The sequence below is a fragment of the Manis pentadactyla genome, chromosome 17, assembly GCF_030020395.1.
Source record: "Manis pentadactyla isolate mManPen7 chromosome 17, mManPen7.hap1, whole genome shotgun sequence".
NCBI classification, from domain to species: Eukaryota; Metazoa; Chordata; class Mammalia; order Pholidota; family Manidae; genus Manis; species Manis pentadactyla.
The window spans coordinates 23,501,756-23,514,635 of NC_080035.1; the positions used below are offsets into that span (position 1 = coordinate 23,501,756).

Sequence of the window (12,880 nt, forward strand, 5' to 3'; positions counted from 1 at the left end):
TAACACCCATTCATTAACTCTCATTCCTGTAGTCAGAAGTCTGGGTATAGAGTGGCTCCGCTGGTCACTTTGTGTTTTGCAATTCAGAAATCAAGGTATCAGCAGGGCTGTGTTGCTTTCTGGAAGCTCTGTGGATAAATGGACATCATAACTCATTCAGGTTATTGGTGAATTCAGTTCTATGCAGTTACAGTGCTGAAATCCCCAATTCCTTGATGACCATCTTAAAGCACCTTTCTAGGTATTTAAAACTGGATATCTCCCTATTTTAAGGTCCATAATGTCAATTACATTTGCAAGGCCCCTTTTGCCACATAACCTAAGATATTCATAGGTTCCATGCAATAAGGCATTCTATTTGGGGAGCTATTCTGCCTACCATAGATAGGCTAATAATGGATTCTGAGAAATTTGAGCTTCTCTAGGAAAGACCATTGGGGATGATTATGATTAAGGAAGCTGAATGGGGAAGAAAACACTGATATCTTAAAATTCCACCTGGTTCCATGAGACAGATGTTTTAAGTTTCTACAGATATTTTACCTTTCTTTTCTGATATGTACATTCACTACTAAGGTCATTTCGAAATCCTCTCTGATTGGGCTAGTTGACTTTCCCCTCCAAACATTTTTGACTGGGAATGTTGATATGCCATGGCACTTCAAATACTGTGTCGTGAGTCAAGCATAAAGCACAAAAGATGAATTAATTTGACTCAATTTAGCTGTATTAATCTCCTAATTCAAAGAATCTTATCAGCCAGTTTATATTCAGTTATTTTTCACAGAAATCTGTGCATTCAATGCTGAATGCATTTGTAAAATAGATGGGGAAAATGGTATGTTCTTCAGTGCTTTTTGTTGGTAAAAAAATCCTTTGTAGGACTAGATTGAATACTTAACTGATTCAACGTAGGTATTTTAAAGATAAGCTAAATACCTGTTACTGAAATTCATCTCCTTGCAGTGAATTTTTGCCACTACTTACCAGAAAATCTGTAAATCAAATGGAACTTTTTATTGTTGAAACAATGATTGAAAGTATAATAAATAGAAAGCTGTCCCACATAAAAGCAATAGTGTTTTTTTAGCACCTGATTTATAATTAGGCTTGCTCACATTTTGTTCACTTGAAAATGCTTAGGATTTTGTAATTTACTTACAAAAATGGGAAGGAAACTAGTTTCCCAATTTAATATGGCAGTGGGGTGGGAGGTAAAGAAGGAAATTGGGTAGATGATGCTTTTTAAAAGGAAAACAAAACTTATAAATAATTAAAAATTTTAAGATATACAGTAAGTTTTGCATATTAATATTAAGGTGTCCTCTCATCATACATTTCACCAGATCTCATAACTTTGAAAAATACTATTACACAGTATTATTTGAAAGATTTACATAACAATTCCCAAAGCACATTTTACACTCCATTAAATCAAAACCTCACATTGCCAAAAAAACACCTTAAGAAAGCTTATTAATACAAAACTATGGATTTGGAATGATATAAAGTATATTTGCAAAATAGACATCAGTGCTACTTAAAATATAGTGGCAGGATTACTTGTACTTATAGAGTTAATGAAAATCATAATTTCATTTTAATTATTCTGAATTATAAATTTATGATCATTCTGAGGGAGCTATTCTACAATGTCCAATGCATTTATTTCTTTAATCTTTCAAGTGAATATTCCATTTGAAAGATACAGGGAATTCCAATTTTCAAAATAAGTAAAAGAAATATGTTATATAAAAGTCTTTAAATTTAGCTATTCTATTCACAGAAAATATCCAATCCCTATTTTATAATTCATGTACACTGCAAAGATTGTATTTCTCCAATACTTCTGATATTTCCCTAATCGCTTCCAGTATTTAGTACATGTCTCGGTAACACTTTCATCTGCCATTGTGAGCCATTTCACCTGCTTTCTGGTGAGGTGAGCATGCTAAAAGAGGTACAAGTAAATATACCTGTTGGTCCCTATGTGTGGGTGGTTTACGGTTTTCCTGAACTGGACAGTAATCTTTCTGAGCATGGAAGAAAATTTACCCTGTGCCTAGCACAGTGTCTTGCTTATAACAGGCAAATGCTAAATGTAAATATGTTTAGTAAATAAATACATGATGATAATAGTTTTTATTTTTGTTGAGTCTTCAGAGTATTGTACCCAAAACTGTAAGGAGGACAGTAATCTAAAGTTGTCTGAGGTTGCAAAGTGTACGATTTAGGGAGCTCTTCACATCTAGACATTCTGGGTTTGCGTTCATTTACCTTACAGTGTGTAAGCCTGGTCATCTTTATTTTCCAATCAAGCCATATCCCTTATAGCCACACTTGAATTTGCCTTTTCTGTGTCTAATATAGACATGAATTTTGTACAAATAGATATTTAGTCCCATATTATAAATCAAGTTTGTTCCTTTCAATATTCTGTGGGGCTCCTTAAATTTTCCTTGATTCTCTCCTATTCTCACCTCTTCTCTAGCCTCCTGAAGTTTTATATTTTCTTACTATTTCCTTGCAATTATATTTATTAAATACATAATTTATGATTTTCTATATTTTTTTTGTATGAGGTACAAGTCACTTTATTTTTTTAATTATCTATTTTTTTCTCTAAGTGAATGCAGGGAAGATATATGATGCTTATTAATTCATTTTAATAATTAGTTTTGATTGACTTCATTTTTAGATGCGATTTCATCACAGATATATATATATATATATTTTTTTTTTACCTTTGGGGTGTATTATTTTTGTAAGCATAGCATTTGGTTTACTTTCCATTGAAGGTAAAATGAAAGTCTGTGTTTTAAGGGAGATATTTAAAGGAAAAATAACTGCTGTTTTCAGTAAGATATTGAATATTTTTTACATTCATCAGTGCTGTCTTCTCTTCTGATTCCCTCAGTTTTTCAAAATTTTTTCTTGAAATTCTTAGTTTCCTGAACTGTAAAATGAGGGGGCTAGATTAAATTATCTATAAAGTTTCATGGTCTGACAATTTAAATCATAGTCTTGACCCTCATGAGATTTCCAAATAAAAAAGGGCATAGGAACTCATCATGAGAAAAAAGGGAGGAAAAGTCAAAAGGCCTAAGAAATGAATAATGAGGATAAACACAGTAGAGTACATTGAGCATATAGGCCCACAATCTAAAACATCATCAATTTTAGGGATTTTTGTTATGTAATAAAAATATTGGTTGAATGAATTTGATGGAGTGGAAAATGAATTTGATGAGTGAAAAAAATCACCAAGACAGTTTCACAGCACACTGTTTAATTCCTACAGCAATAAAAATAACTAATATTTGTAGACCACTTATACAAAATATTTTGCATGAATTAATTTATTCCGTTTCCAAAATCACATTGTGAGGTAGAACAAGTTCATCATTTTCCTACAGATGAGTCTTAAGAAGGGCTATATTTTGGAAGAGAGGACAAAGTATTTTTCTTAAAGTTAAGACTTAAACAGTACAATACTGTTGTTACATCTACTATATGTTTACTTAGCCTGGGTTTGAAATGCCCACCAGTGGGTACGAGATACTATTAAATTCTTCATTTACACGAGATAAACCTAGGCCTAAGTTATGTTAAATGTCTTCTTTCATCCAAAACTGATGTTAGACCTCAGGGTCTGTATACTTCTTGACCCTAATTACACATTTCACCTGCTCATGTTTCCTGGATCTTGTTCAGAATTGCCTGCAACAGACATTGCATTCTCTCTTAATATTCACACAACACTTGAAATTATATTTACATCTTACATTGTCCACTTGATCTTTTAGTCTCTTCTGTTCTTAAATTTTCAGCAAAACACTTCTGTAGGTGGTGATTTTTTAATGGAACTACAAGTGAAATACTGGAAATGCCTTGGATAAAACATTCTTGAATAGGTCAAGCTCATACTGGAATACCTACCCCTTGGGCACACAGTAATGTTTGTTAAATTGAATAGAATTGACAGTCATAAATATGAAATAAACTGGGTAAATGAGTGTCATTATAATTCCATCTGTGTCATAAAAGCCAACATTAGAAAGGAGATTATGGCTCCAGTGCTTTCTTGCTGATTTAATGTTTAGTAAATGAGTTTTCCCTATCATTTTCAAATTGATAAAATGGCTTGAAAGCAAATTATGAACATTATGAACTTTCTGATCTGTCACATGTGGATTAATTCCCATTGGCATCACAAGTTTGTCAGCTATAAATTATTTACCTGCTATATGCCATATTATATCTCTTCCATATTCCCTAGTTTAAGGCCCCATATTTCACTTCTAATCAGTCTCCAGAATCATCTTCAGCACAGGCTCCACACATGGCCAAAGTGATTTTAAACCACAAGTTCCCTGGTCAAAGTCCTTTAAGTTCTCATCACCTGTGGGACAAAATTGCAACCTCTAACTCTGATATGTGAGTCCCTTCATAATTACAGTACACTTACATCTCCAAGTCCATTGTTATTAACATCTTTCATTCTCTTCATCCCTGCAGCCAAGAAGAGGGGCAGTCTTTGTGGTCCTTCCGTCCTGATATGCTCCCTGACACACGTGTGCCTTGCGTGCTATTCCCCGCATAGCCTTCTCTCTCCTTCTACCCACTTTCCCCCAGTTAAATTCTCCTTTTTATACTCAATTTAGGCATAACCTCCTCTGAGAGGGTCCAAATTAAAAATCACCTTCTTTGGAAATCTGTCTTCAACACTTCCCCAAATTTGGTTAAGCCCTGTTCACATGGCGTCCTGGGGATAGGCATTTATCCCGCCCAGTGTTTTGAGATGGAAGGTTTTTCAATTGGACTTCCGTGCCATGATCTGAAGTTGTCAGGGAATTCTGTGTTGCTCTAATTGAGTACAAAAATACATATGTATGGAGTGAATGACTGATGGACTTTTTTTTTTTTAATCATCACAGTATTCTTCTTGACATGAGAGGGTTATGTTTTAAAGCTCACCGATTTTGTTTTCTACCCTTAAAGGAATACATTTCCAGTTTAAAAGTTTATCAGGGAAAAAATGCTACCATTTTAAGAACAATTATATAATGACTGATATTTAAAAAATGATTATAGACTATATGTATGTCTATATCGCCTTAAAAATAAATAAGATTTTATCAGAACTAGAAGGAACTAGAAGAAACATTATGGTGGGTCTTTTTGCTGAGGACTCACCTTTTTTTAAATTGGTTGACTTTTTTCTGCTTTGAGTCCATTTGTATGACTGCTGCTTCTCTTCCTTTCAAAAATGCTTATTTACAACTCACAGTGTAAAGGCACATTGCTAGGCAGAGATTGCATCAAACAGAAAAATGGTATTTTGGAGCAACTGACTGCTTTCTTGTGGTGAGAAAATCCACCTTAGAGGGAAGAAAATGTTTAGGTGTCTATGTGCCTGGCTTCTGGGAGCTGAGGCTGCCTGACGGAATAGAAGACCATCATAGGCTCAGCACTGTCCTTTGGTTACATTCTCCATCATCTGCCAAAGGTCAGGACCCCACAGAGTCCCCACCTCACTAAGGAGAGATTGGAAACTGAATACCATAGACTCAGGGGAGGATTGCATAATTCCTGAATTAATCATTGTCAACTGAGATATTTTCTGGGAGCACAAATTAGAATCCTTATGAGAGATCTTAACTGCAAACAAGTCAACTTCATACACCATCCCTAATATTGCTTCAGTGATGTTATTTTATAGCAAAATCATGACTGGTGTTTACATAAAAACACATGCACAGCACCCAAAAAACACAAAGAATTTGAATTTTATTTTTAATAAATACTACAAAATTATTTTAAAGAAGCATTTATTTTTTTCTTTTTCTTTTTAACTACCACTGATAGAAACATATCTGCCAAGAAAACTTTTTTTTTTAAAATAGAGTCAGGGAATCTACTACAAAGGGCCAAATAATGTAAATTGTTCTTTCCCCTATAGCTGAAATTGCTATGTTGGTCTTAAATTTCCCAGTCCAAATTAATGAACAATTTTCTCTGTGGCATAAGAATGGATTTGGCAGCGCGAAGATCAGAGTAATCTCTTCTTCATTAAATTGGGCATAGAGGACTCACTGGTTCTCAAACTGTTAAATGGATATTAGGGCTTTTAATGAATGGAACATTTATTTTTTTGCCATCTCAACTAACAACATTGACATGATTAGCATACATTTTGGCAACTGTTCTAGCACAAGGTGTTAGTAAAAAGGGGCTTTTATCTTTGAGCTTAATTTACTTTAACTTTTCCTGTTATAAATGTTTTTAATGTGAACGAGATGTTTTTATAAAGGAAATCCTGGCACAAGAAGTTACTCAGAAATATGTCTTTTTATTGATGTTACAGGCATTTCTCATGCTAGAGATGAAGTCCATACCCCGAAACACATGAATCCTCAACTATAAAAGTGAATGGAATATCATGTTATTGATACTGATGGTTAAATCATTGCATCCATGGAGAATTTTTTAAATTAATGGTGCTACTTGTTTCATATGTAGTTCCTGCCTTACAAAAGAGAAATACGATATAAAAATGACTGGTGGAGACCATCATCTCCTTCATTGCTATACATCAATTATGAATGAAAAGTTTTAGGGGTTAAATGATCTTAGTTTCCTAGCTCAGGTGCCTCTCATACAAAAGGAAGTTTGAAAAAATATATATTTTCTTTTGGTAACAAACGCTACTGCCTCATATGCTTAATACTTTATTCAAATTGTCAAACTGAAGAAAACAAGGGAAATGAGTTAATACGGATTCAAAAGGTCCTGGGTGTTTGCATTGAATTATCTTTTGTCTCACAATATATTTTTATTTTAAAATGTATTGAAAGCTATTGTCACACAGCTAACAGAGACCTTGTTCTAAGTATGTACTAAGATGAATGTCTATAATTGATACTAAATCAATAATAAACTGATTTGCATGTACACAGGCATGGGTATAAATTTTCATATGATCTATCAAACCTGTAGGCATACTCTATCATATATATGTCTATAACTACACACATACTTAATAATTTACCCAATGTTTAATTGAGCAATGAATTAGTTTAATATAAACTTTAGCATAACAGAATATTTACACTTTACCCACATTCACCTCTGGAAGCCAATGAATGCCAATAACAGGCACTTCAGTAGAAGAACAAGCTCATGTTCAAATACAAAATGGTAAAAATGAGAAAGAAATTATGAAAATATATACCTTTAATTTGCAGACATATAAACACTTTTGGTACAGTACGGACACAAAATGCCAAAAAGGAGAATGACCCAGTTTAAGCTAACACTTACATTCATTTTTTTACACAGAGAATTTTGCTCTAACTTATATAAACTAAAATTTCCAGCTCACACAAAGAGTGAAAGTGCTCAATCACTGATGAACCAGCTTGCTTCATTGCAAAGGATTCAATCAAGGCTAAATTATCAAAGAAATCTGCTGCTGGGCTTACAAATAAACTCCTGGACTTAATCCAAAGCCACAGAAAGGAAGCCAGAAACGGTAGCCAACAAATCTACACAACAACAAGAAGATAAGTATAACTTTCATATAAAAGGCCCAACTAAATCAACCAGTGGTGTACAGTAGCTTCTAGAACATTTCCATTGTAATATGATTTTTATTTTCTTTTGTGGTGGATGTTTTAAGCATATAAAAATTAACTCTATAACCAAGTATAAAGTCCCCCTGACAAGTTGTGAAAGCACCAAAATGTCATGAACACCTAGGAAGCAACTAAGGATTGAAACATTTCTTTGCTTCTGGGTTGTTTTTCTTGGACACAATTTCTAGTTACATTTTCTGTAAGGAAGAATATATTTATTTTTCCCTGTAATAACAGCAAGTGCAGTGGTAAAGAAAAGAAAGCAATTTAAGTACATAGAAAATGAAATGCTCTTCAACAGGTCACATCCTTAACACATGGCAATGGTTTTATCCTTGCTGAAAAGAAATTGCGCTTCTTTATAATGCCTTCTCTTTCAAACCTGATGTACTTGTGAGGTAATAAACACTCTGTTTGCAAATGCCTTTCCTTCCTATCATACATTTAAGTGGGATGAAATAAACTTCAATTTTCTTATTTGTTAAATGTTAAAAACAGTATATTTAAAATATACTCTTTCATTAATTTCATGTACAACAACTGTCATGTACAATACCTCAAAACAGTTCCTTGCAAAGGAGCAGCTGATGCCCTCTTGTGGTTAAAAAGGACTTTTTAGACAAAAAATGCAATGTACCATTTTCTTACCTTACTCCCAGGTTCTATCAATCATCTGCTTGATGTATGAAAGCTGCAGATCATGTCCAATTTTTTTTTTTTATAACAGTTCTTGAACTGTTAGTACTAATTTTCATTTAAAAAATTCTGTACACATTTTATAACCTCTGATTTGGAATTTAAAAACCTGAAAACAGTATTTACAATATAGTACAAGTTATAAATTAGTCTTCCTTCATTGGAACTGCCATCTACACACTCTTGTTTAGGTGGTGAAGACTCCCCAAAGTCAATGAAAATATCTCTGTGTTATTCTACAAGGAAATATCAAATATTAGAAATATCCATTGGTTTCCTCTCTCTCATATGCAAGTCAATTTTTCCTTTTAGAGGAATTTGCACTTCCAAATTTTCGTCTTCCCTGTGGTGCTTTTTATCTCTCCTTAAACAGATGTAAATGCCCATCCCTGTCACGAGTGTGATAGACCCCAAGCTTACTACAGACAGAGCTACCAAGGTGGGCACGCAGGACACAGACTCAGCTTTCCTGTGGGTCGGTTCTATTGAGATCTGGGGTTCCTTCTCCTCTATATTAATTTCTGGTTCTTTTCTTAAGAGACTCTCAATGTAGCTCTCATTACTGACAGTGTCATTGACGAAGAGGTTCACCATGACGGTGGAGTGGAGAGGTTCCGGGTAACCGTGATCACTCACTTTCACCAGTAAGCGATGAAGACCGTAATCTGTCCGCAGTAATGTCTCTTCCAAAGTTATGTTGCCGGTGTGAGGGTCAATCCTGAAGGACTCGGGCCTAGGACCTCTCCTGCCTATGATGCTGTAAACTATGACAGCGTTCATGCCCGTGTCTCTGTCAACCGCATAGACCTCTGTAACGGGGGAGCCAGGGAGAGTAGAGGGTAGTACGAGCAGGTAAGACATGTTAGACTGAGGAAATAAAACAAGAGGAGGGTTGTCATTGATATCTAGAAGGAGAATTGTGATTTTTGCAGTAGAGGAGAGGGCAGGCTCGCCCCCATCAACAGCTTCGACCCACAGAGTGTAGGAACTTTGCTGCTCTCTGTCCAAAGACACTTTAGCTCTCAACATGCCCTTGCCTGTGTCTATGACAAAAATATCACTCTGGTTCACCACTGAGAGGGCAACCCATCCATTTCGCCCAGCATCAGCGTCTGTTACACTAATTACTCCAATTTCACCATATCCTGGAAAGTTTTCTGGCACAAAAAAACTGAAGTCCTTGTTAATAAACCTAGGGCTGTTGTCATTTTTATCCAACACTGTGAGAGCTACAGTGGCTACTGATTCTCTAGGTGGCTTCCCAGAGTCAATAGCTCTAACTGTGTACCTGTACTTTTCTTTCTCTTCTCGATCAAGCTGAGTAGAAACTGTCAGAATTCCTGTGGCGCTGTCTAAGGAGAAATATGATGGAGCCTCAGGTCCTAGAAAGTATGAAACTTGGCCTCTCTCTCCACTGTCAGCATCTGTAGCATGCAGCTTAGTCAGAAAGGCATTGGGTGTGTTGTTTTCTTCAATGCTCAGTTCTATCAAGGGTTGAAGGAAAATAGGAGCATTATCATTGTCATCTAAAAGTTGCACTTTAATAGTTTTTCTGACATGAAATCCCTCAGAGTTCCAGGCCACCACAGCTACTTCGTAGAACTGTTGTAGCTCATAGTCCATAGGTTTTGTGGTTTCTAGCAAATATTCATTATTGTATGGTTTGTAGGGTGACAACCTAAATGGTCCTTCACCATCCAGGTAGCAGTTCACCTTGTATTTACCTTCTGGATCTCTTATGGTGAAGAATGCAATTGGGGTGTTAACAGGTTCCAGTTCTTTCAGGTAAACAATATCATCCATCTCATTTGCTATATAACGAGGGACAATTTCAGGTGGCCTGAAAATGACTTTGATGATGGTCACCAGGGCAGTGATCACAGCAGGGATGCAGCCTGGCCCGTTAGCAAGGATGGTGAGCTTGTGCGTTTGCAGAACACTTCCCCCAATCTTACTGAACAGTTTAATAATTCCTGTGGTTTCATCCAGATGGAATAAATCCTTGGATGCTTGTGGAACTTTCTGGCTGTAAGAGTAGGTGATCTGGGCATTGGTTCCCAAGTCTCTGTCCATAGCCTGAACAGCTGCAATTGGTGTGCCTACTGTAGCATTCCCATACACAGTGACATTGATCTGTGAGTCTGTGAAGAGAGGGCAGTTGTCATTAATGTCACTTATGCCAATGGTGAGGGTGGCACTGCCCAACAGTGGTGGAGAACCACCATCTTCAGCTATGATGATGCTTACATACTGGTCCTGGGTCTCCCTGTCCAGCAGTCCCATGACAATGAGGTAGGGGGTGCGCTCCCCATTCTCATTCTCCTCCACGTCCAGGGTGAACATACGGTGGTAGTCCAGTAAGCGGTAGGTCTGCACCCCATTGGTGCCTACATCTGGGTCCATGGCAGGATGCTCTATGGCCAGCCGGGTGTTTACAGGTGCATTTTCTGGGACCCAAACCGAGATTTGGGAAACTGGGAACCGTGGGGCATTGTCATTGATGTCCCGGATAGCGATTTTCACCTTCACAAACCTAAAGTATTCCTGAGGCAGGACCAATACATCCAGAAGCAAAAGACAAGAGTCAGAAGAGGGGGAGGAGGCAGCCCCGCCACCTCCTTCAAGACACAGGGCCTCCCGGTCGATCTCCTGAGCAGAAGTGTGCAGCTCCCCGGAGCGGTTGTCTAGGGTCACGTACTGGCCACTCAGTCCCCGAGAAGCCAAGCTGAAGGAGAGAGGGAGGCTCCGGTCGGCGCCGGTGCGCTGCGGCGGCTGCACCTGCTGGTCCTGCCCCCCCGCGCCCCGGGGCACCAGCCGCAGGTCCTCCGCCAGGCTGCCGATGAGCACCCCCTCGGGCAGGCCCTCGTTCAGGCTGTACAGAAGCTCGGTGGCCCGGCTGTAACTCGCGAGGCAGTTGAACGGTCCCACGAAGAGGAAAAATAGAAACAGATGCTGAAAGTAGGGGGAGGGGAGGAGGCTTGTTACACGTGGAAACACAGAGGTTGGAGTAAAAAATCGGTGCCCCTGAGTCCTGGCTGCCGGCATCCGGGTTCCCGGAGGCAAACTGTCTAGTTAGAGTGGGTGATGAGGAAACGTGCTGCAAAGGAGAGAGCTATGGGACAACACCGTTTCCAAAACTTGGTTTTCCTGCTCACTTTCTACCCTCCCGCTCCCCGTCACCACCCCCATTCGGTTAGCACTGGGAACCCACGCCGTGCAGCAGCCCTGGGAACCCGGGCCAGACGGGAGAGGACCAACCCAGGGCCTGCGCAACGCCACCGCGAAGCCACCGGCAGGTGACGGAGAGTGGGGAGGGCGGTACGGAGAGGACTCGGAGGTGGGCAGGTTACCAGTTCACTTCTCACTTCTACCGCTAACGGGCCTCGGATCGCGGAATGTGTTGCATCCCTTATTTGGAGACCAATAACAACACTAAGAATAACTACCTATAATAAAAATAAAAACAGTAACACTTCCCTTTCGGGGCACTTAAACCCTATTAAATAAACACTTCGGGTCAGAAGAAGTGATTTTCATTTTAGCAAGCATATAAAATCAAGTCGATAGGATCTGGATCTCCACCCCTTTTATCAAGCCCCCATTAATCCTCCTCCCCTGGAGAAAAGAAGTAAACGCGGAAAATGATTCTGCAAAAGCAATTTGTCAATCGCAGTAGACAGTCCTAGCCAGATGCCGGCAGCCGGAAGCAATCTCCAAGCCCCCGTCTCCAGCGCGGATCGAGCCCACCCCCCACCAACACACGTCTGCCTACATTTCTGCTTCAGAAACTTCCTCTCGCGACCCGAGGACTTGCCTGTTCCTTGCGCCCAGGAAGACACATTATTCCGAAGTCCCTTCCCTCCCTCCAGCCTTCCCGTGAAGTTTGGGTAAGGTAAAAGGTTAGAAAAACCGTCTAGGATTGGCAACTGCCTCCCAGTACTGCAACTTGTCCGGGCCACGGGGCTCCCGGAGCCGACCCTTACCGGCAGGTTTCTGTGGCTGGTGCTGCTCCTGGGACTACCTAGTTGCCCCATATCCAGGCGCGGGTGCCAGGTCGCCGGGCGCCAGCTCCCTGCCAGGGCCCGCGAGCCGCGCGCACTCCCTCGGCCGCGCATTCCCGGGGAGGCTGCAGTCAGCGCGCTCCTGACGGGCGGGCGGCAGAAGACACTCCCTCTCTGTTCATGCAAATCGCTGGGGAACTTCAGCCAATAGTCACTGGCTCGGCAATTGAGGGGAGCTGAAGGGGGGCTGAAAGGCGAGGGGGCCGAAGGGTTTGGCCGTGGTTTCCTGCCCCGGGCGCGGGTTAGTGCAGACCCCGCAGACCCCGCCGGAGCAGCGGGAATGGGGGACTTGTCTCTGAAGACTGCGATGAGGCGCCACCCGCTCGGGCACCGGAGCGCGTGCCCACCAGCCTCCCTCCTCGCCGCACCGGTCGGAACCCAAGTCCACAGGTTACGAGCGTTAAAGGTAGAATTAGATTAAATAAATATCTGAATAGAGAGAGGGAGGATGTCTGCGCGCCAGAGCAATCACAGTCGCGATCCCCA

The 12,880-nt window shown here is 39.7% G+C and overlaps 1 protein-coding gene across 1 annotated transcript; it reads right to left on the bottom strand.

Annotated features, from left to right (window-relative positions):
• Positions 1 to 5,779: 5,779 nt before the first annotated feature.
• On the bottom strand, positions 5,780 to 12,565 carry PCDH20 (protocadherin 20). Its single transcript, XM_036893817.2, has 2 exons — positions 12,317 to 12,565; positions 5,780 to 11,285 (listed from the first exon to the last, which is right to left on the bottom strand). The coding sequence occupies exons 1-2, from the start codon at positions 12,446 to 12,448 to the stop codon at positions 8,583 to 8,585; spliced, it is 2,835 nt and encodes a 944-aa protein (XP_036749712.2). The 5' UTR covers positions 12,449 to 12,565; the 3' UTR covers positions 5,780 to 8,582.
• Positions 12,566 to 12,880: the final 315 nt, after the last annotated feature.

Excerpts from the sequence above, each read along its gene's own strand:
- PCDH20 (XM_036893817.2), bottom strand. The coding sequence starts at position 12,448 with ATGCGCGGCCGAGGGAGTGCGCGCGGCTCGCGGGCCCTGGCAGGGAGC. Across the intron at positions 11,286-12,316 it reads CCAGCCACAGAAACCTGCCG|CATCTGTTTCTATTTTTCCT; the intron begins GTAAGGGTCGGC and ends CCCTACTTTCAG.